General features: G+C 41.3%; 1 protein-coding gene across 7 annotated transcripts in view; it reads left to right on the top strand.

Annotated features, from left to right (window-relative positions):
- The window catches only part of LRP1 (LDL receptor protein 1), a 69,945-nt gene that overhangs the window by 42,803 nt on the left and 2,612 nt on the right, over nucleotides 1-24,530 (top strand). For 5 of the 7 annotated variants that reach the window (XM_053762563.2, XM_053762560.1, XM_053762564.1 and 2 more), the window contains exons 63-90: nucleotides 107-330; nucleotides 865-992; nucleotides 1,246-1,366; nucleotides 1,874-2,142; nucleotides 3,125-3,271; nucleotides 3,393-3,563; nucleotides 3,809-4,074; nucleotides 4,592-4,729; nucleotides 4,839-4,931; nucleotides 5,137-5,231; nucleotides 5,824-6,081; nucleotides 6,465-6,545; nucleotides 7,069-7,141; nucleotides 7,227-7,288; nucleotides 7,458-7,563; nucleotides 7,972-8,086; nucleotides 8,475-8,571; nucleotides 9,030-9,270; nucleotides 9,692-9,876; nucleotides 10,477-10,587; nucleotides 11,424-11,551; nucleotides 11,919-12,167; nucleotides 12,324-12,519; nucleotides 12,928-13,046; nucleotides 13,189-13,327; nucleotides 22,092-22,271; nucleotides 23,189-23,466; nucleotides 23,783-23,854. In XM_053762563.2, the coding sequence (XP_053618538.1) occupies nucleotides 107-330; nucleotides 865-992; nucleotides 1,246-1,366; nucleotides 1,874-2,142; nucleotides 3,125-3,271; nucleotides 3,393-3,563; nucleotides 3,809-4,074; nucleotides 4,592-4,729; nucleotides 4,839-4,931; nucleotides 5,137-5,231; nucleotides 5,824-6,081; nucleotides 6,465-6,545; nucleotides 7,069-7,141; nucleotides 7,227-7,288; nucleotides 7,458-7,563; nucleotides 7,972-8,086; nucleotides 8,475-8,571; nucleotides 9,030-9,270; nucleotides 9,692-9,876; nucleotides 10,477-10,587; nucleotides 11,424-11,551; nucleotides 11,919-12,167; nucleotides 12,324-12,519; nucleotides 12,928-13,046; nucleotides 13,189-13,327; nucleotides 22,092-22,271; nucleotides 23,189-23,466; nucleotides 23,783-23,854 (4,342 nt within the window). The remainder of the gene's footprint in view (nucleotides 1-106; nucleotides 331-864; nucleotides 993-1,245; nucleotides 1,367-1,873; nucleotides 2,143-3,124; nucleotides 3,272-3,392; nucleotides 3,564-3,808; nucleotides 4,075-4,591; nucleotides 4,730-4,838; nucleotides 4,932-5,136; nucleotides 5,232-5,823; nucleotides 6,082-6,464; nucleotides 6,546-7,068; nucleotides 7,142-7,226; nucleotides 7,289-7,457; nucleotides 7,564-7,971; nucleotides 8,087-8,474; nucleotides 8,572-9,029; nucleotides 9,271-9,691; nucleotides 9,877-10,476; nucleotides 10,588-11,423; nucleotides 11,552-11,918; nucleotides 12,168-12,323; nucleotides 12,520-12,927; nucleotides 13,047-13,188; nucleotides 13,328-22,091; nucleotides 22,272-23,188; nucleotides 23,467-23,782; nucleotides 23,855-24,530) is intronic. The other 2 variants (XM_053762561.1, XM_053762565.1) reach the window with 2 other exon arrangements.

A 24,530-nucleotide genomic window follows, 5' to 3' on the forward strand; every position in this document is an offset into this window, starting at 1 on the left:
CAGACGTAATGTAATGTAGTTTGCTATAATTTACATCGATTTCCCAGATATCTTCTAAGCCTCAAGCATTTTAAATGAAACTAACAGAATGGCCAATCCTGTACAGGACGCTATACTGGTCGGACTGGGGCTCGGAGGCGCACATCGGTCGCGCGGGCATGGACGGCAGCGGCCGCAGCGTCCTCGTCCGCGAGGGGCTGGGCTGGCCCAACGCGCTCACGGTGTCGCACGCCTCCAACGAGCTGTACTTCGCGGACGCCCGCGAGGACTACATCGCCGTGCTCACGCTGGGCCGGGAGCCGCCTGACGTCAGGGTGCTGTTCCATCGAGGTGGCCGCTGTTTTATTATTATTTATTAATGCTGTTTTACCTTCATTAACATACATAATCCAAATATTGCGTTCGCGGTAGCCAATGTTTGAACTCGGACATAAACTATATCTATTCTAATATCTATTCGAATCTTATTGTTTATCATGTTTTGCGAGATTAAGATCGGGATAAGAGCCACCAAATGTACAATAAAAATTCATGTTAGCGCTATGTTTTATCATCATATCATCTGGTGATTCTATAGGTCCAGCCTTTGAACCATATATTTTGACGACTTCGATGGCGTAGGGGTATGGTACTTGTCCCTGAACCGAGAGGTCCCGGGTTCGATCCCCGGATGGAAAATGATCTTTTTTTGATTTACCCGGGTTTTGGATGTTTATATAAATGTGTATTTGTTATAAAATATAGTATCGTTGAGTTAGTATCCGATAACACAAGTCTCGAACTTACTTTAGGGCTAGCTCAATCTGTGTGATTTGTCGATATATTTTGTTTGAGTAGAATAAAATAAGAAGGATTGTCTCGCAGAGAGTCAGCCATGGCTGCGACTGCACCACGTGTTCGCGCTGGCGGTGTGGGCGGGCCGCGTGTACTGGTCCGACTGGGAGACGCGCGCGGTGGAGTCCTGCTTGCGGCGGCCCATACGCCATTACAAGGTGAGATCGCACTGGACTACTCACAGGTTACATCTACTTTTGATTCGTTTCCAATTAGAACTTAGGTGTTTCGTTGGACAGATTTATATTGGTTTCCTTATTATACAACGATAAAGAAAATTAAAGACAGTACGCTAAAAGTACCCAAATGAAATAAAACATTTTCATACACCTTTTAATTATTTTATAGTTACACCTGCTTTATAGATTGTCTGGCAATATGATCAGGAAAATTAGTTGCAATCTTTGGCAGGACACCAACTCGTCGCTGTCGGAGTCAGGCGGCGCATACTCGTGCCGCACGCTGGTGCACGCGGTGCACAAGCCCATGGACCTGCGTGTGGCGCACCCCGCGCGCCAGCCCCCCGTGCCTGGTACTGTATATGTTCAAAGGCAGGGACACACGAGCTCACTTAGCCACACGAGAGAACGTGTCCATACTATTCCCAGCCTATATCATACAAAGTGGAAAGATAGGCGTTAAAATCACACGATGAGGGACATTTCTCGCGCATTTCAAATTAGCGAAACGAAAGATATGACGAAGTTTATAGTTTTCTTTGTCTACGATTTAAACTTTCTCACTTTTTCATCTTTGTGTACCTGACTACATTCGCGGCTGTGACGCCGCACTGGAGTTGAGTTGCGCTCTGACAACCATCCGCCTGTCTGAACGTCAACCTCACTCGGGATTTCTATTATTGCTTCACGCTTCAAAAATAACTTTCAATTGAACGACACTATTTCTGCAATCTCCCTCTCTTTATCAGCTTCAGTGTGGCACACATCAATACCAAATTCTTAAGCCAATATATATATGTATATAATATCTATATAAATATATATATATATATATATATATTGTCTATATATCTGTTTAGAACTATCGGAGCAGTGCGCACGCCTCAACTGCACAGGGCTCTGCCTACTGTCCCCGGGCCTGGGCCCCGACGTGACCACCACGGAGCAGTCTCTGTACCACGACGACAGCCAAGGGCCCGCTGTCGTTGCGCACGCGATCTGCGCATGTCCTGAGCACTTCGTGTTGGAGGAGGACGGCAGAACCTGCACCCCGAACTGTACTAGTGCTCATTTCATATGCAATACCACGTTGAAGTGCATCCCGTTTTGGTGGAAATGTGATACGCAGGTAATTATAACTGCTTTGCAAAAAAATTTTGGCTACTAACAGTTAAATGAGATCTTTTAGTTTGATGGTTCTGTCATTCCCGTGAGGGATACTATTTCTAAGTTATTTCAGGTCAAATAAATTGTTGCTATTTTCCTCTTGCAGAAAAATCTTGGTTAGTAAAGTGCGGTATTTTAAGAGATTTTTAATGCTTTAAACGACGTAACTGACCAGTCTAAATGCACAAGTATAGCTGTATTTCTTTGACAAAAAACAAAACACACACCTGAAATTCGAATTGTTTTCCTTACAAAAAGATATATATCAATCAATACATATAAGAAAACAGTAAAAAAAGTGTTTCTGTACATTGAAGATATTTAAATAAAAAAATTGAGATCGTAAGAGAATCAGTAAAAGAATAGGAATTTAAAAAAGTCTTGTCTGTTTGTCTCTTTGTTTGCACACGCTAATCTCTCGATCTACTTGACGGATTTGAATGAAACTTTTGTATAAAGCCTGGTCAACATATAGGGTATAATTTATTTTGGAAACTGGAACAGCTCTAGTAGAACCTATAGGTTCTACTAGAGCTGTTCCAGTAAGAAGAAGAAAGACCAGCTAAACTGTAGGAAATATAGAAAAGTCACCTTAACAAAAATTGTTCGCCCTGATGAGCATTTTCTGATGACGTATAAAAATCGAAGATATGGAACACCTGATGATGAACTCCAACAGACCAGCTACACTATACTGTTATAGTGTAACTTTTGTTCAGGCGCTTTATCATATCTGTATATGATAAAGCGCCTGAACAAAAGTTGGTCAGCCTGTTGAGAATTTTCTGTCGAGATATAAAATTCGAAGATCTGGAACACCGGATATAGACCCATGATGGTCCAGCTAAACTATAGGAAATACCTGTATAGGTATCGTTACGCTTTGTCTGTACAGTTAATTTTCTCTAATAATTTTAAAATCTAAAACGTGTAAATCCGGGCAGGACGACTGCGGCGACGGGTCGGACGAGCCCCCCTCGTGCCCCCCCTTCCGCTGCCGCCCCGGGGAGTTCCAGTGCGGCGCGCAGTGCGTGCACCCCTCCCACATCTGCGACGGCGTCGCGCAGTGCGCGGCCGCTGAAGACGAGAAGGTACGGGGACTACCAACCCTCTCATTGAAGGCTTCACAATATATATATATACGTAACATCGAGGAGGATGAGGACGGGGTGCTTGTTGTGAATAAAATTGATGTAATTCCACCCATTCTAGGACTGCGACACGTTCACCTGCCTGTCGACCCAGTACAAGTGTCGCGGAAACTCTAGCGCCGGCGTCACCGCGCGCTGTGTCCCGCAGCAGGCGCGCTGCAACGGGACGCGGGACTGCCACGACGGGGACGACGAGGACGGCTGCCCGCCGGTCACGTGTCCCGCTTTACATGTCAGTTTCATTGTACATTGTCATATAAATACTGGAGGTTCTAGTCGGGAACGTTTTTCGATGTGTTATTGAGACTACAATCTAATTATGTTGAGGCATTTGAGAAGACTAGATTTAAACGGGACTTTTTTCTTTTAAGATAAATAAGCCTTAGATAAATTTCGTGTTTATAGTCTTTCTTTTCTAACACGTGGAAATACATACAGTCGGGTAAGATAAACCTCAGTGAGCAATGACTCCCCCAGTTCACGTGCGGCGACGGGTCGTGCGTGCCGCTGGTGTGGGTGTGCGACACGGACGCAGACTGCGCAGACGGCGCGGACGAGGGCGCAGTGTGCGCAGCGCGCGCATGCGCAGCACACGAGTTCCGCTGCGGCTCCGGGCGCTGCATCCCGCGCGAGTGGCTGTGCGACGCGGAGCCCGACTGTCCGGGCCGCGAGGACGAGCGCGACTGCGGCGCCCGGGCTAGGAAGCCTTGCGACCCCACATACTTTAGATGTCCTGACGATAAGTTAGTGTAATACGCTATATACACCGTGTAGTCTTATTTCTAAACCTGGACAAATTGTCCCGGAAGACAAAGTTGAGAATGATTGGAGCCAGGGCTAAAAATGATATTCGATGTACTTCCGGTGACTTGAGGATAAGTTAGTACACTCAAATTGAAATAATAATTGGTTTGTTCTTTTCATTTTAACGCAAGACAATAAAGTATCCATAGAGAAAATATACTACATACATAGATATGGAATTCACCGAGCCATCTAGACCTTAGGAAAATTTAAAGAAATTTATGTGCGTGAAAAAAAAACTAATATCTGTCTTTTCGCGATTCGGAAGGCACGTTAAGCCGATAGTTCCTGTTAATACAGAAATTTTCAGTCGTTAAAGGCCACCAATATGCATTAGGCTTGCGTGGTGGGTTATCCTCCATCCATAAAGAAGGCCCAGTGCCTCAGTTAGTAGTGGGACTTTCATCTCATGACGATCTGTCTTATCCTTAAAATAATGTATCGCGTGCATCCCAGATGCATTCCTGGTCGCTGGCGCTGCGACTTCGAGGACGACTGCGGCGACGGCGCGGACGAGCTCAGCTGCACGCCGCGGAACTGCTCCGAGACTGAGTTCCGCTGCGCCAACGGGGAGTGCATCCGGGGGGCGCTCAGGTATATACAGGGAACAGGGAACCAATCTCGATCATTCTTAGTGTTCCAGTGGCAAACAAATATAGTTCGTTAAACCTGAAACATTGTAATGTGTTAATTGTAACGTCAGGTGTTCTGGAGTGGCGGAGTGTGCGGACGGCAGCGACGAGCGCGGCTGCGAGGAGAAGTGCACTGACGGCGCCAGGCGCTGCCAACACACCAGGTGACTCGGCTCACTGCTTCATCCGCTACTCTCCGCCTTCACTCTGGTGTGAGGGTTGCTAGGTCTAGCTTCTGCAACAGCACTGACACCAGCACACCGGTGTGAAATTAAATGCGGACAAACAACTCCATATAACGCCTATTCGTTACATTTCAAAATATCATCTCACACCAGACACCGTAATCGAGTACAATGTAATTGACAGACAATGCGTGCTGAAGGAGTGGTGGTGCGACAGCGAGGTGGACTGCGGCGACGGCTCCGACGAGCAGGACTGCGACAACTCCACCGCCAGCGCTGGTGAGGACACGTTTGTTATTAGCTAACGCTGGTGTCACATTTTTAATTCAATCTCATAAGACACGAGTTTTATGACTATCGACCGGCATTTCACGGTGAGTAGTTGCATACACACCGGGGACGCGCTCACAACCTAGCTTTTGCGGCTTTGCTGCGTATTTACCACGTAGCTTATATTCTTCTCTATACTTCTATATAGATGCTTTAGATAATGATGATGCTTTAGTAAGCCATACAAGCGATAGATATAAGGCTCACAATCATATTCAGTTTAAAAGCGAGGGGTATACCGACAATCTGGATTTTAAACCTACGCGATAGTCCGTGTATATTCAGATGATTCGCGACCGGGTGCCATTATGGCATATAAGCACAATTGATAACCGCGTTGGAGTCAGTTCTGTTTACCAGTGATATTCCAGAAATAAATGCGAAATAGTGACTAGCAACGACTGTGGCGGTACTACCGGACTCGAGGGCATTACGTGTGGATATTGTTGACTAATTAGTTATTAGTGAAAGTCGTTTGTGACACCAGGCGTTTTATATCCAAATTATCCAACCCCTAGGCTGTAACAATATGTTATGATAGCAGGCCCGTCAGATCACTCGCCGGATTCATTCTGCGGCGCGCGCATGCGCTGCGGTCGCAGCGGGTGTGCGCCGCTGGCCTGGCGCTGCGACGGACGCAGCGACTGCGGGCACGACGAACGCGACTGCGAGGCCTCGCCCTGTCCGCCGCGCACCTCGCGCTGCGCAGACGGCAGCTGCGTGCCCGACACGCTGCTGTGCGACGGCGTGCGGGACTGCGGGGCGCAGCTGGCTGGCTCCGACGAGGACCCGCAGATATGTGAGTTTGTTCTCTTGTTTGTTTCGTCGTCGACAGCGGAGAGAGACAGAGGACAAGATAAATAAGCTTCTTGGCAGAATGGCGGGAAATGGCTTTGTATCGAGAGTTGTGGAAGCAGAAAGGGAAGGTATTAAGAATAACTGCGGTTACGATATACCTACACGATGGTCCCACTATATTTCGTCCACCACATTCTATGCGATCGCATAGAACTTGTATCTGGGATAGTTTAAATTGTGATGGACTGCAAGCCTGTGGGACAGAGATAGTTGAGTGGATTGGTCCATTTGTTCAAAGTTTCAATTGTAAATATTAAGTCTAACCTCACCACACTATGCGTTATCCGTCAGACTTCGAATATTAACACTACACGGTATGTCCAGGCACTTGCGCAGCGCACGAGACCACGTGTCCTGACGGCCGCTGCGTGGCGTCCACTGAAGAGTGCACGCCCGTCTACGCAGGTGAAGCATCTTACGTTTGTTTGTTAACAAATTCAAATTCAAAATTCAAATCATTTATTCAGAAATTAGACCTTCACAGGCACTTTTTCTCGTCAATCTTTATATTTATAGTTCTCACAAGCTACAAACTACTGGCATTTCGGAACGACCACTGCTGAGAAGAAATGCCGAAAGAAACTCATTTGAACAGTGTTGGTCCCTATCATGCCAGATCGGCTTACCATTATTGTTTCTTACAATGTTTTTTTTTCTTTCTAATAATATATAAAAGTACATAATGTACATAGTCAAAAGGAATATCAAAACAGGTTATGATTGTGATCCGGGTGCTGATTATAATATATATATATATATATATATATATATATATATATATATATATATATATATATATATATATATATCGATGTGAAACACAATTAACTTAACAAGTTGCTAAATAAACAGTACATACCTATTTTAAACTTGTATTATCTTCAGATTTTAAAACCTTATTGCTGTAATACAAATTCTTATTTAACAGAGGAAAAGGGTCCGTGTTCGTGGAAGACCTGCTCCCAGGTCTGCCTGCCCAAACACAGGAACCACACCTGCAAGTGAGTGCACAGTACATAAGCTTAATGTAAGAAAATAACGTTTACCGTATATTATGAGTTGATAAGTTGATTTTTTTTTCTATAGATGTGTGCCCGGATACAAGCAGCGTTTGTTGCCAGACGGCAGTCTCACCTGTGAAGCCACGGGTATGTAATTCCAACGTAAACTTGTCACTTAAAGATTCATTTTTCGTGTGCTAAATATTTATACATAATATCTCCTATGTACAGTTACAGTTTTATTATAAGTATAGATGTATTGTAAAAGTAAAGTTACTTAATTACGCAAAAGATAAAAACTGCAATGATTGTACAGGAGAGAAGCCCCAGCTGCTGGTGGCGCTCAGCGGCGCCCTGGTGTTCTGGGAGATGCACAAGCGACAACAGGAGAACAACGCCACCACAGCGCTCACCAACACCTCGTGAGTACTAGTGTCTGCGATACCCTTCTTCTTTTTGCCAGCGATAGGCTTTTTATTATAATATATTTATCCATATTCTAATGTTGAATCGACATTGAGAATGAGACATACGTCTGCAATAATGCAAGCAATTTTGTGCATTCTTATTACTATCTATCTAGAAATTAGTTTTGGAATTCAATTCACGTGTAAAGCATTATAGTATGAATGTAAAGAACTATATCATTTACTGCATATGTATTAACGGGAGTTAATCACGACTTATTTTTTTATTAAATGTTATGCTAGTTGTGTTTCAACGACTCTGCGATAATCTCGGCGACTACAAACTTCAGCCTAAATCCCGCTATGTGATCCCGTCCCGTGTATGTAGTTAAAGGATTGTTTGTTTGTATTCCACCATGACAGAGCGGAGATAAACTGCATAACGTCCCTGTACATGGAGGACGCGTGGACGGTGTGGTGGGGCGACGCGCGCGGCGTGCTGCGGCGCGCGCGCGCGCTCGCGTCCGCGTCCGCGCAGGTACTTCATGTTGTTCTACTTATTTTTATCGGAGTCCCGCTGGCCTTCTTTTTTACAGAGGCATAATATATGCATATTTTACATCTTTTTGTTTTTGACAACAACTTACATGTTTAAGTCGGACTTGAAAGTCGTAGTGAAATGAAAGTAGACAGAAAAACGTCAATTCCATTTTTCAGCTTTTATAAAATACATATCTCTCGCTGAAAGCGAGAGATATATATTTTTGAAAGAAGAAAGTTTAGAAACAATTTTATGAAAGTTCCCGAGGGGCAAAATTGTCACATATAAAGTATGTTTTCTGTCCTCTCTTTCTTAGTTTATTTTGATGTTGCGTTACGTTAAGTAAAAAAAAGCCATTTAATGTTGTACAATGAAATGGAAACAGATAGACGTGCTGGTGGAGCACGGGTCCGTGGGCGTGCGCGGAGTGGCCGTGGACGCGGCGGCGCGGCGCCTCTACTGGACCGCGCAGCTGCCTTCGGGTAACGGATAAGCTTTTATTCATTATTGTGTAGGAATATGTTTAGTTTATTTTAGCTTTATTTACAAATAGATGATCTGTCCACTTGTGAAATTAAATACTAAAAGTGAAATCAAAATAGTTTCGTTCGTCAAAAAACATGTCAACGTAGTGTTTGTGTGTTTCACGTCGTGATGTAAACGCCGAGTCGCTAAGTAGTTGTCGATGTACGATATGTTTACAAAGGACGCTTCACAGCTCACATTTCATTGACATCGTGTTGCTGGACAAGGCCGTGCGCTAGGCGTGCGCTATAGGTATAGCTATGACCTTATTTATCTAACGAATCGATTGGGAGAAAATGATCGTACGTTTTCGCTAGTCAATATGAATAAATGAATTCTTTGTCGTACAGTATACCTTATAAATGAAGAGAGAGAAAATAAAAAATGTGAATATAACATCCGTCTGTGATCGTAGGCGGAGGCGCGGTGTACTGCGCGGCGCTGGACGGCCGCCGCCGCGTCACGCTGCACTCGGCCGACGCCGCCGAGCCCGACGACATCGTGTTCCACAACCAGAGTAGGACCATCTACTGGTCCGACCGGGGCGCTACTCCCGGCATCATGAGGGCCAGCGCCGACGGCAGCGACGCCAAGTGGCTGGTGCAGAGGAGAGTGAGGAGACCCACTGCTTTGGCTATATTCTCGCCGCAGAACAGGTAAGTTCTTTATCATTTTTCCTATATGGTACGGGACACGGCTTTGGCGATGTTTTCTCTGCAACACAGGTAAGTTGATTCTCATTTCATGGTTTCTCGACTGACTGAATTGTCTGATTGAGATTCTTCTACGGGGAGCTCTGTGGCCGTAGGTCTGGAGCATTTTGTATTTTAATATAAATTCCACATTATCCCGTGAATTTCGTACGAGGCGACTAAGGGCCTTGGATGCTGGCCTCTGGTAGGCAGCCAGTATTTGGTGGCGTCTCAACCCTGAATACTTGGAGACACTCTTAAGATGAGAGAGAACTGGGCAGATAAAGCGTCAAGTCATTACTTTCACATTTGCAATATTAGTTAGAATTTTGACAGTAATTGTAGTGATAATTAATGTAAATATCGACTAATATGATTAATACAGACTATACTTCGTGGACGCGTACTTGGAGACGCTGGAGAGCGTGCTGCTGGACGGGACGGGGCGCGTGAAGCTGGCGGACTTCGCGTCGCACAGCGTCGCTCAGCCCGGCGTCTCGCCGCTGTGGCTGCGGCCCTGCAACAGGATGGCGGTGCACGAGGACTGGATCTGGTGCGCCACAGCCAGAGGTGACTCACTTTTAATTTGTCTTGTAAATATACCCTAGTTACTAGTATATAGTTTAGCATTTGACATGAATTCTCTTCGCGGAATAAATCCGCTAATGTATATTATCTGTTGTTGTGTTTGTACTTTCAATACAACCTTATTATACTTTGTACAACTAATATTATAAATTCGAAAGTAAGTTTGTTTGTTTATTACCTCTTCACGCATTATCTACTGGACCGATTGTTATGAACTTTGGTACACGGGTAGAAAATAACCTGGAATAACATATATGGTACTTTTTATCCCAAAATTCCTACGGGAGTGAAGCCCCGGGGCGCAGCTAGTTACAAATAAAAATCTTTATTTCTATATTTTTTACTTGTTGTTTACATACAAAGCCGCCGATCGTCCGCTACCCGATGGTCATAGGTTAGATTTCCAGCTCGGCAAATATTTGTTATCACAGATCTTATCATTTTACTGTGATTCTGGTTGTGTTGTCCCGTTAATGTGTTTGTGTCAATCTGACCCACAGTACAAGCTTAGTGCTTAATGTGAACCGTGTTATCCGTTTATTTATTGTACAACTTTTTAACAAATATTTCGCATGTGTGTAGGTCTGTCGGTGGTGTCGCGGCGGCCGCCGCTCCGGCCGCCGCCGCGCGACTGGGAGCGCGCGCACGTGTCCGCGCTAGCGCTGCTGCAGCGCCCGCTCGCCGACCACTACGGTGAGACTGTACTACACTATTCACAGCTGATATCGTCTGTGTCGGAACAATACTCATCATCATCGACAGCCTTCTTTTCCCACTGCTGGGAATAGAACAATTATAATAGAATTATTTTATTTGGAACACAAAACATGGTACAACAATATACACACAATATATTTCACTAAATGTTATGGAATCTAAATAGTCTTTCTCTGCTTCCTCAACGTGAGTAGAGTGCCATCCACCGCGTCTCCATGGTTACCAGAATCATGGAGACATGGTGGACGGCGCTCCGTGTCTTATATCTATGTTAGTGAGACATCAATCCGTCGATCGCACAGAATCGACAAAAAATCGTTTTACCGGCGCGTTTTCATCGGTTCGTAAGGTAGACGTTAAATCTATTTATGTGGAGAAAATTGTGATCCAGATTGTGTTACGTGTGAGGTGAAATATAGACCCCGGAGATCGTACAAGGTGGAGAATAAAAAGTAGAAAGTGGATCTTGTACTTCGACGCTTTACGGCTGACAAAGCAATGGGACAGGGCTCAGATGAAAGAGAGAGAGAAACTACATTGAATTGTATACATGAGCATCGCATCCAGATTACCCGACCATCTATATCTTTCTCAATAAGTCGGCAACGCATCGGCAACCCGCATCGGGAGGCTGGCCTGCGCTACGGCGTTTGCTTTCCATCTAATAACCTGCATGCTCGTTTTCCCACTAATCTATAAAAAAACTCTTTTTGGGTTTTGTTAAGTGCTAAATTAGTCAAGAATGGGGATCCATTCTACGACTGCCTTAACTGTTAACAAACAAAGAGTGAATGTTATGTGTGGGACCGCAGAGTGGGACCCGTGCGCCGGCAGCAACGGGTCGCGGTGCCACAGCAGCGCGCTGTGTGTGCGCAGCGCGCGCGCGGTGGTCGCGTGCCTGTGTCCCGACGGGCTGCTGCCCACCACGGACACGCCGGACGTACGTATACTAGTCTACTATTCCCGCTCGATTATACTTTTTTTGTTTTCATCTTTTTATTATTTTAAAAATTAACTAAAAAGCATTTATACCAGTATCGACTAATAACTGCTTCAGGAGTCTGTTGGGGCTGCACTGGCTTGAATTTTGAATTTGAATTCACGGGTAAGGTGCAGCACCAACACACTCCTGAGGGTGTTATCAGAAAGGGTGGATAGCTCAATACTTAAGTACAAAATTTTACTAATATAGTTATTTCATTGACAAGAAATAAATAACCTCATTGAAATAAATTCATTCATTCAAATTTGTGACATAGATGCCCTTTTACCCAGAATATATGTTGTCTTGTTTATATTCGACCCAGGAGCACCGCGAGTGCGTGATATCCCGCAACAGCTGGGGCTCGTTGTTGCCGCGGCCGGAGGCGGGCGCGGACGCATGCGCGGGCGGCTGCGGGCCCGGCCGCTGCGGCGCCGGCGGCTGCGAGTGCCCGCCGCTGTACGCCGGCCGCCAGTGCGAGCGCTACCGCTGCGCCGCGCACTGTCTGCACAGGGGCAGGTGCGTGCTGGACGGACAGGGCTCGAAGGACACCACGGACAACATACCGCTCAAGGTAACTTTGTTTATAATACAATATCCGTCTTGAGAACTTAGCCGAGAGGCTTGAAAACCGAAGACCACATTTAGTTGGATAGCGGGCTTGTTCTGAATGGGATGCTTTTGAACTGAAAACCAAACATAAATTCACTTTGACGTATAAATTATCCAGTGCATCTGCCCGAGCGGCTACACGGGCGCGCGATGTGAGACGCCGCTGACCACCACGGCGCGGCCCGGCGGCGGCGGCGGGGGCGGGGGCGGGGGCGGCGGCGGGGGCGGGGCCAGCCTTCTGTGCGCCGCGGTACGCTGCGAGAACGGCGGCCGGTGTCGCGTCGGCATCTGCGATTGCGCTGAGGGGTACCATGGTTAGTGATTTATTTTCTGTATTTTGTTAGGGAAATTATCTTAGGTCGGTTAGGTACCGACCGTAAGGAGGGAAACGGAATTTTGTTCTAATCTCTCTCTCGTTATATTGTTATTAATTTATTGTCTTGCGGAGTAAATAAACAAAATACGAATTCCTCTCCGTGTAAGAACAACTCGCACTTGGCTTATTTTCTTTTTAATATCACGGCAATGAATCTTCTAATTTTGGCTTAATATTTTTTATAAAACAGTTTTAATAAATTAATTAAATAAATTGTATTTAATATATAATATGATACATCAGCTTTGATTCACAGATTCCATGTTGATTTAGTTATTTACCCGTTGGGTGTACGCTAGGCTAGGGTAAGTGTAGGTTGAGCAGGATATAACGTGCAATGTTGCAGGTCGCCGCTGCGAACAGTGCGCGGGCGCAGCGCCGTGCGGCGCAGGCGCGGTGTGCGTGCGCGACGCCGGCCGCACCAGCTGCGTGCACGCGCTGTGCATCAACTACTGCTACAACCAGGTCGGTGTCGTCATTGTTTATCATGTGTCATTTTGCCTTTTTTCCTATTACATAAAAATATATATTAAACGTTTTCATTTTCTCGTATTACAAACGTACAAATGGATGGACTTTCATTACAATGACACCGTATGTGTCCCAGGGCACGTGCTACGTGTCCAACGCGACAGTGCCGGGCGTCCACAGCGCGGCGCGGTGTGTCTGCCGCAAGGGGTGGGCGGGGGAGAGGTGCCAGAGCGCCGCGTGCGAGGACGAGGACTGCCGCGCTGCTCCTGCTGCAGGTAGGTGGATCCGTTGCGTAACTGATACGCTTAGAGAGCGATCTAGTAGTCGAAGCATCCTGGTTTCTATACTCAGTGCGGGATAATATTTGTGTTTTTTATCCTACTCGTATCTATTTATATCATGGACATAAGTGAGTACTGAACAATTCAGTATTTTCCATTTATTCAACAAATCTTATGCACATGCACTTGCTAACTCGCTTTAGATGATTCATCATGAATGACATCGTATTCCAAAAGCCTTCAAATAGCTTGGGCCGAGCTCGGGACTTGAGACAAATACTAATAAAATTTTTATGTGATCCGCGTAAGTGAATTCTATTGTTCAAATTAACGTAAAACAGTCTTCTTTATATGCATTTATTATAATAAACACGTAACATTTTGGCACGTATGCCGAGGACAGAAGGAATCTAGGGCGCTCCATGATGTATTTTTGGTCACCCATCCAATAACTGACCATTGCGAAAGTGATTAACTGTCTCGTGCAAGATGATAGAGTCGTAGTAAAATATACGTTAGTATTAGCGTTTTAAATGAATAAAGAATATAACACTTAATTTTTAAAAAGTAATTAAAATTACCGTTAGCCATACGAATGTAAATTAATAAAATCAATATTTTTATTACTTGCAAATCAAGATGTAAGCCGACATTAAAAAAAGCTAGTTATTAAATTCGTAACTCATCGTCCATCGATTTCAACACACGGCCATGACATTCAGTGAGGCTGAGCGATCTGCGTACACATAAAATATATTACACACTAGGCAGATACTTCGCCTGCTTTTTTTCCCGTTACTCCTGCAAGTCCAAATTTCATCAAATCGATTCCGTTTGTTTCTTGTAGTTTATTCGCTACAAACATAAATACAAATCTTTCCTATTTATATCAAGGGCTTAGTATCTTATGTTGTATAATGCTTTAAATGCCGGACCGGCAATGATTATTGTGTTTCCAAATTATAGTAAGGAGTACCTACATTTGATTATGGTTTGGGGGAAATCCATACAAAGTAGATAAAGTTTACTGAAGGCGGAATTAAGTGTTTACTTATGAATAAGTGGACTCTCAAGCATTTTGAAATTAATGACGCATGCGCTGTGGGAATTTTGTAGCTTGTCTTGAACGACCTCCAGTACGCCTCATACAGGCCATATTTTGCGCAAATTGTGCAACATATAATTGAACTATCTTAGACAAATCTTGTCCTTGCCGATTCGAAATGGCAATTTAAATTTTTCAATAAATAACATTATTTCTACACAATATTATGCCACAGAGCTCTGTGCACAGAGCACACAAACACAACAACATTAGTACTATTTACACTGATATTTGTCTAAGATAGTTCAATCATATGTTTCACAATTTACGCAAAATATGGCCCGTTCATTTCACATTATATGTATCGATAGATACTTCTGATTTCCATCAAAAAGATCGCTTCGAATGAAGCTGTTCACATAATTATGATCGAACTTCACTTAGAAGTTCGTTTGATCTTCAATTGAATGCTATTGTGCAATGTGCAACAAAGTGTTAGGTATCATTATAAGATTTTCATATAATGAGATGTAGATCTCCAGTCGCGACCTTGAGCCGTGAGATTATGACAGATGTGGCATCTTAACGCGAGGTCGTTGGCCGCTTTTTTGCAGCAGAACCTCTGTGACGGGAAGCTCTCAATCAGATGTCTTGTCCGTAAGACATCAAAATAAATTGAGTTTATTATTTACTTTAAAAAATAATCAACATCACTCGATATTGAGTTTAGTTATCACATAAGTTATACTCGATTTCCCGTAGCAGAGACTAGCGATTTCCACTCGCCAAGATTACAGATTAGGTATTTTTAAATAAGTGTTTCTTGTAAATTACGGCTATCGTTTCCAGAGGCTGAGAGTCATGTCCCTGGCTTCATGATCCGACCAGTTTCATTACTGTGTTACTAGCTATAATGTTAGGATGCTAACAATAACTCGCACATCTAAATTGGTTAAGCGATTTAGAAGTTATTGTTGAATAAACTCTCATACATCATACATAATGATTTTGTAACACTCACGTGCTAATTACCACGTGGTACTGAGTTTTTTAAAAGTAATTAACTGAGTTTATTATGATCGTTTTATTGTTTGGTCAAACCTGCCCGAAGGTCATGGACACGTCACGTTGTCTTGAGCCTCTTGCGCCGGCCTGGTGACCTCCACACATCCTCCACACGTACTTATTTGTTTTGTTTAGTCTCGCTGTTTGACATAGGTATAAGTGAAACTTCCTAGCCAACCTAACTTCCATAAAATAAAATAAAAAACCCTTGATTGAGTTATGGTTTAGGCACAATCGGCTCGACGAAGATTTTTTTATCACAAACGGAAAGAGCCATCGTGGTCATTACCATAGGGGTAAAATTCTCACCCACCCCATACTTCCCTCTTCTGTAGCGTGAAAGAGTTCAAAATCATATAAAGTTAAGTGGAGCCGGCCCGCGGACTTCCCCTGCCGTATCTTACTCGGAATCGTCCGTATGTGGGAATTTCCTACTTAGGTACGTGCAACTTTTGGAAACCTGTATTGTTGACAAAGACGTGTTTGATTTTCCATTTGATACTAAGATTTGTTTAAAATTAGCCACGTAAATAGTATTGCGGGTTTTCTCACTTTATACTTAGTGTAGTTACCTACTAGTATTTGAGTTAATTGTTGTATGACGGGAAACAATAAATACATAGTATATATAGGTTTATTGCTCTATTAAGTAAAAGTAAGTAAGCGGTCCCTGGACTCCGACACTTCGTAGCTGCGGATGAAAGCGCTCAGACGAGAACTAGAGTTACTAGATAATAATCTATGTGCAGTGCACAGACGTATAGTTACGCAAAATTACGTAATAATGGAGATTTTCGAATAAATTTGCGTAGGTCGAAGTTTTGTTAACTTAGACGCTTTCCCAGTCAATATGAATAGATAATCGCGCTGTTATCTTCAACAGTGGTCAGTCGGAAAATTACAGAATGGTTAAATTGTTTGTCGATCACATCTCAAACTCATTTTGCATCCGGTTCGAAGGACCAACGTACGGTTACGTAATAAGTTTACTTTGACCATATTGACTACCCCATTTCGTGCCTGGGCGTTCATTGTAGAAAAAATTCAAATTCAAATTCAAATCATTTATTCAGAAATTAGACCTTCACAGGCACTTTTTCTCGTCAATCTTTAAATTTATAGTTATTTCTCACAAGCTAGAAACTACTGGCATTTCGGAACGACCACTGCTGAGAAGAAATGCCAAAAGAAACTCATTTGAACAGTGTTGGTCCCTATCATGCCAGATCGGCTTACCATTATTGTTTCTTACAAAAAAAATTTTTTTTCTTTTCTTTCTAATAATATATAAAAGTACATAATGTACATAGTCAAAAGGTATATCAAAACAGGTTATGATTGTGATCCGAGTGCTGATTATAATATATATATATATATATATATATATATATATATATATATATATCGATGTGAAACACAATTAACTTACATGAAAATATATGAGAAACGAGATGACCAGTTCCCTCTGGCAGCACCCGTTCACGAGTTGACGCATGGGACAGCCATCGCGTAGCTCAACCATAATAGAGGGAACCTCACGACCCGGCCCACGACGCCACCACCAGATTGACCATTTGAGTGAGCATGACACACTCGATTCCCATGACTTCATAATTACAATTCTTATTCGTCGAAATAGAAGTATAATTCAGACACTTGAAGATCACAAATCACGTACATGTTTTACAAATAAAATTTAAATGCCATACGAATTATTATAACAAAATTCAAAATTGTGAATAAAATAATAAAAAACAGTAAAATAAAAATTAGGAGATCATGTGTGGAGTGGCAAAGTTGTCGGGAGGATCCAAGCGTTTTTATCAGTCAAATAGGCGTTAATTGTGTAATACGCTTTATCCATTAAATTTTTCTTAACATAAATTTTAAAATTTTTCATTGGCAGATTAATAGCCTCTGCAGGGAGTTTATTGAATAATTTTACACTTTGACCCACGAAAGACCGCCGAACCTTTTTAAGCCTGAATCTATTCATACAAAGTTTGTGCTTATTTCTAGTGTTTACACTATTTACTTCGTTTAATTTTTTATATAAATGTAAATTTGATTTGACAAAAATAAGCACATCAAAGATATACTGACATACCACAGTGAGGATGTTAATTGATTTGAAGAGTTCTTGAAGAGAATCTCGAGGTTTTAACCCATAAATAAAACGGATAGCTCTTTTCTGTAATACAAAAATTTTTCCTATGTCAGCTGCATTACCCCAAACTAATAGTCCGTAGGACATAATGCTATGAAAGTAGCTGAAATACACAAGTCTAGCTGTATCTATGTTCGTACACTGTCTGATCCTTCTCACTGCAAAAGCTGCCGTACTAAGTTTTTTGGCCGTGATTTCAATATGTTTATCCCACTTTAATTTGTCGTCCACAGTAATGCCCAGGAATTTAGTACTATGTACCCATTCCAGAGCTTTACCATTTACTGTTAAAGGTATAACATTGTGCGAGTTATTTAAGAGAGAAAATTTAATACATTTTGTCTTCTCTGTATTTAGAGCTAAGTTGTTGGTTGTAAACCAGTTAAGCACTACCGACATGCTATTACTTATAAAGTTATAGTTTTCACTTTTTCTATCGACTTTAAATAATAAGGATGTATCGTCTGCAAATAGAACTACTTCGCATAAATGTTGGGCAAGGCATGGGAGGTCGTTAATATAAATCAAAAATAAAAAGGGACCGATAATGGAGCCTTGAGGTACGCCTATGTGAACAGGTGCACTATCGGAAATTGTTTTGTTAATTTCTACTCTCTGTGTTCTATTATCTAGGTAAGACGAAAGAACACTAAGAGCCGCGCCAGTGACACCATAATGTTGAAGTTTATTTTTGAGTATATTATGATCTACACAGTCAAAAGCTTTCGATAAGTCACAGAAAATACCTACGACATCTTGCTTGGATTCCCAAGCTTCATTAATTATTTCGACTAAAGTGGCTGCTGCATCAGTAGTTGAACGACCTTTGGTGAAACCGTATTGACGATTATGTAAAATTTTATTTATATTAAAATACGACACAAGTTGACTGAAAATAATTTTTTCAAATATTTTACTTAGAGTGGGTAATATAGAAATAGGTCTATAGTTTGTGGGATCATGTTTAACGCCTTGTTTAAATAGAGGAATTACTTTACTTATTTTCATTAAGTCTGGGAACACGCCTTCAGATATACATTTATTGAATATTATGGTTAGGTGAGGAGCAATCAGGTCAATAATGCTGCTCAATACTGAGACGGAAAACCCCCACAGGTCCTCAGTGTTTTTAACATTTAGGGCTTTAAAAGCAGATATAATTTCATCTGGTGTAATATGTCTGAATGTAAAAGTGGACTTAGGGTCCGGAGCATTTCTTTTTAATAGATCATCTGCCGCATAGGAGCAAGAGAAAAGGGATCCTGTGATATTCTTAGAAATGTTGGAAAAGAAATTATTAAATTCGTTGGAAACTTCGTCATCTGCACTTATGGTTTTACCGTCAAGTTTTAATACAAAATTTACGTCGCGCGTGTTAATTTTACCAGTCTCTTTATTTATGATGGACCAGGCGGTCTTTATCTTATCACTCGAATTTTTTATTTTATTAGTTAAATACAAAGATTTCGCGACAGAACATACTTTTTTAAAAGTTTTAGAATAGCGTTTAACATATGTTATGAATTCCGCATTAAGATTGTACTGTTTTTGGCCATAAAGTTCATAAAGTCTGTTTCTACTAATATAGATACCGTTTGAGGCCCAATCACAAAAGTTAAGTTTATCTTTCTTGATGAAAGTTTTGATAGGAAAAGATTTTTTGAATTCTTTTTCTACTATATTGAACACCTCATTGTATTGGTCATTCGGGTTTTTTGTGAGGTCTACATCTGGCAATTTGTTATAAACGGATTCGCGAAAACGCATTTTACGTTGCTTAGTTAGAGGCCTACAAGTTACAGGAGCGGTGCTTAGGTCAGACTCTCCGTCACGTATAAGTGATACCTGTTGACCCAGGTGGTCAGACCCCAGACAGGCGAACAGTTTTTGATTATAAACAGCGCAATCGCAGAAAACGTTATCTATACATCTGGCTGAGGTCGAGGTTATTCTAGTGGGTTCAAAGAATGTGTGCTTTAAGTTAAATGAGTCTAGTAGATTTTTAAATCCATTGGTTTCCGAACATGAAACTAAAATGTCTATATTAAAATCACCGCATAAAATTATATGCTTATTGTTAGATGTAACTCGCCTGAGTGCTTCCTCCAAAACGTCTAAAAGAGTTTCGCAACAAGCTGATGGAGGTCTATAAGCAGAAATAATAATATATTTATCCAACTCCACACAAGAAAGTTCTATAGTACATTCAACTGATAGACTTACTATGTCTTTCCTTTCTTTATACTTATAACTCTTATTTAATAGTATTAATGATCCTCCGTGTTCGGCATTTTGTCTTACAAATGCACTTGCTAATATATACTTATCGGGAAAATTTAATTTAATTTCATTTCTAAAAAAGTGTTCAGTTACACAGAAAATATCAATACTATTATTTTCTAAATATAAACAAACTTCATTGAATTTGCTGGTGAAGCCCTGGATATTTTGATGTATAAGATTTAAATAGGAGGGCTTCACCGCTGTCTTATTATCTAGTTTAAAACTAAATTATTAGTACTTGTACTAATATTTGGTAATTTCGTTATATCGGCTATAACGGGTCTATAAATATTAAATGCTAAGAGTTTAGCAATGGTCAGCTTAAATCTATAAGATAGGTACACAGTACCATGGTTATATATGCAATTATTTATATATTTATTCAGGTCCAAAATGTATAATTTTTTAAATTTCCAAGTCAAAGACTTATCTGATAAGTTTAATAATTTCTAAGTTAATAAAAAATTCTTGCTCTTTGCAAATATGCCCTGCCATATTCTCCTCTCCATAATCCTTATAGGATTCGAATTACATAATATTATTTTAATCAAATTTTACATTACAAGTATTTGTCTGCAAATAAATTAATGATAAGTTATTTGAAATAGTAAATCCTTATTCATACGTTCTAGTGGGAAGTAATTAAACATTGTATGCAAACATTGTTTTCCTTATCTACGAGTACATCTGATTTCGTAAAACTAAAAAAGACCGCCAAGAAAAACCAGGGCTGCGTCATCAGTACATACGTTGGGCTGTTTTCCTCATCTCGGTTGCTAGGCGACGGCGTTTTCTGATAGCAGTATGTCAGTGTGGCAAAGTGCCTTGTTTAGGACGCACGCGCCTTATATTTAAGCTATTAAAAAAAGTTAGCGCGTAACTTCGATGAACGTGATTCTGAATTTAAATATCTGTGAATTATGAGCAATCGGCATTGGCGCCAGTTTGTTTATTTGCTATAATTTAATTGTTATGTGAAGTTAAAATCGTCTTTTCTTAGAAATCTTATAAGTCTAGTGAGGATCTAGCATGGATACTCAGTGATCTGGTTGTTGACGTTGCTTTAACTTGTTAACACAATGGGCAGACGACGTAGGAGAAGGGAATATGGACAGTTAAATTATTGTGAGTACTTTTGTTTCCCTTTACTTTTGGTATTTGTTTGATTTTATTTTGTCAGAAATTAAACAAAATACAAAGTATTGATTCGTTCATGTTGTAGTGATAGGCAAAATGAAGTATCACCCTATACATTCCATTCCATAGAGCATAGTGCACGGCGACTGAGGGTAAAGTACTACTGATCTAAATATTGGGTGAAGTTCCTATCACCAGCTGCCCAGAAGAATATTTATTACGCTGAATCTATTCTTCTCTCAGAACTGCAACTACTCTGCATGCCATTTTATGCAGCGAACCGGAATATGAACTTTTAGGATTGGCACCGTTAGGTACAAGAATGCACTTGTGCGGTTTTCTTAAGACCACTTATAAACTTTATCTATAAACACTATTATGCTCAATATACACATGTGTGTATGTATGACCGAACACTAGAGCAACGATCAGGGAACAATAAAAAGTTTCATATAATGTTTTATCATGTAAAATGAAACGTAGGTATATTTTATTCTCTACTTAAAGCAGTAATACGTTTTGAGCTACAATTTTCGTCGAACTCAAACGGAGTTTGAATAAACTTACGACCGGTCCTACTATGCAATGATATGCGCAATTTGAGCATAACAATAATAATAAAACCACAGGGCATGAAACGACCCGTAACGCGTGAAGCACGAACTGAAGCACGCCTTGTTTATGTTTGTCTATTTGCATACCATATCTTTTAAAAATGTAATTTAAATGAAATACAAGACATTTCATTATTTTCGAAATTCTATGGTAGTGATGATTAAGTAACGATACAGCGATGTTGCAATATTTAAATAGATACTCTCAATGTGCTGTGTGAAGAAATCTAAACAATTGATGGCAGTCTTTTTCACTTTAAAATACTATTTCTCGAGATAATGTGGTTCAGGTTCAACTTGTGTACCAAAATTTCAATTTCAAATTGAGTAACAAACATCTTCATACATTTCCATTCAAATTTATATATTGTACTTAGGAGTAGGAAGTAGCATAAGTAGGAAAATAAAGTGAAGTCATTTGACTTCACTTGAATGTTGACGTTCCAGACGTAGAAAGCCAGCAATGCACCGAGTCGGAGTGCGACAACGGCGGGTCGTGTTCGTCCGGCGCGTGCCGCTGCTTGTCGCCGTGGGGCGGCGCGCGCTGCGGCCACTACGTGGGCCACGACCACGCCTGTCTGCAGCTCCACTGCGCGCCGCCCGCCTTCTGCGCCTGGAGGCCTAACCGTGAGTTCCTCTTGTTACATGTCACTGTTTGTGGGAAGGTTTCATTGCCTTGATCATGAAACTCTTGCTAGAGTTCAATCTCTTTGTTACTGATACAATCATGACAGATTGTACATATCAATTGTAGGTAAGGTTGGCATAATTTGGGGATTCATTTTAAGACTTCCAAATTCAAATTCAAATTCAAATCATTTATTCAGAAATTAAACCTTCACAGGCACTTTTTCTCGTCAATATTTATAGTTATTTCTCACAAGCTACAAACTACTGGCATTTCAAAACGACCACTGCTGAGACGAAATGCCGAAAGAAACTCATTTGAACAGTGTTGGTCCCTATCATGCCAGATCGGCTTACCATTATTGTTTCTTAAAATGTTTTTTTTTCTTTCTAATAATATATAAAAGTACATAATGTACATAGTCAAAAGGAATATCAAAACAGGTTATGATTGTGATCCGAGTGCTGATTATAATATATATATATAGCCATCGCGTAGCTCAACCATAATAGAGGGAACCTCACGACCCGGCCCACGACGCCACCACCAGATTGACCATTTGAGTGAGCATGACACACTCGATTCCCATGACTTCATAATTACAATTGTTATTCGTCGAAATAGAAGTATAATTCAGACACTTGAAGATCACAAATCACGTACATGTTTTAAATGTCACAATATATGAATTATTATAACAAAAGTAAAAATTATGAATAAAATAATAAAAAAATAGTAAAAAAGTTCCTTTTTTTCTACTAAATAATTTCGGAGTCTTACACATGAAAATCTAATTCTAATTTGGTCATATTATATAGTTTATAGATGAGGATCGATCGAGCAGTGTAAACAAGTTGATTATTACTTTTGCGAATTATTTTAGTGGTCAATATAAGAATGGTCTGATACAAACCAGTGTGTCTTCCGCTCACCGCAGCCAGCTCACCGCAGTCACCGGGCGCGGTGTACTGCCGGACGGCGCCCGCGGACGAGGGCGCGGGCGCGGCGCACGCGTGGGCGGCGGCGGGCGCGGCGCTGGCGCTGGCGGCGCTGGCGCTGGCTGCGCTGCGCCGCGCGCGCTCGCGTCGCTCGTTCGCGCACGAGCGACTCGCCGACAACGTGGAGATCTCCAACCCCATGTACCTGGCCGGCGAGGACGAGCCCGAGCCGCGACCGCCCTCCATCACGCATTCGGTTCGTTTCTTTTTTAATATTTTATTCATTTATGTATGTTTAATAGGTACGCATACGATTAAATAAATTATTATTATGTAATGCGAAAGTGTGTTTGTTTGTTGCTTAACATGTCTTCTTGTACTTCTAGATAGAATTGGAAGTATAATCTGTCTATTTGGTAAAGCATAATGACTTAATGTGAAAATTATATACGACATAGGGTTGCCTTCATCACTGAAAAGTTCCCATGGAAAGTTTTTTATAAAAATAAGTGGATAACATAAAGGTATTTAGAACGTAAGTCATAAAGCCGTGATTCTGTATCTGCATTCAGAACGGCGGCAACCACTTCGCGAACCCCGTGTACGAGAGCATGTACAACCCGCAGCAGAGCGCGCCCGCAGAGGTAACACTGTGTATATAACACCTTTATATTATCATCCTTCCGTTTCAATAATTCACTTAATTAAACCCAATCATTTATTTTTTAATTCTCATTAAAGTAAAATTGTTTTGTGATTAAATTGTTGTTTTTGACATTTGGAAAATGTATCTGATTGGGTTTTATGGTGACCACACTATTAAAGATGTTCCCGAAATACCTAGATACCTTTTTCTATGCTTCTTTATTTGCTATACCGATCCTTTTGAGTTGCCCGAATGTTTTTAACGTTTAATTATGCTAGTTAGTTGTCCATGTTCCAAGAATCAAGCTTTATTTCCATGCAATGTAGTCTGGATATAAAGAATTGTATTGATTCTTAACTATTATATTTGATTGACTTAGAATGAAACTAATCACGACTGGTTTTGTTTCCCGCAATGTAATAATAAATAGCGTCTGGCATTTTGTCTGTCAAGGTCGCAGGTCGCGCGGTCAGCAAGTGTGGACACTTGATATTATCATTAATTCACAGACAGAACTTCTAGCCTATCGCTGTATCGCACATTATTTTCAATCGAAAATGATTCTGGAAATAATAATTTTCCTTGCTAGTTTTCAGTTCTTGATAAAATATCATAGTGTAATCTGACAGATTGACTAACTGCTAGATGAATCTGTCTGAAGTTATTTGTCAGTT

Source organism: Plodia interpunctella, chromosome 22 (assembly GCF_027563975.2).
Source record: "Plodia interpunctella isolate USDA-ARS_2022_Savannah chromosome 22, ilPloInte3.2, whole genome shotgun sequence".
In the NCBI taxonomy this organism is placed as follows: Eukaryota; Metazoa; Arthropoda; class Insecta; order Lepidoptera; family Pyralidae; genus Plodia; species Plodia interpunctella.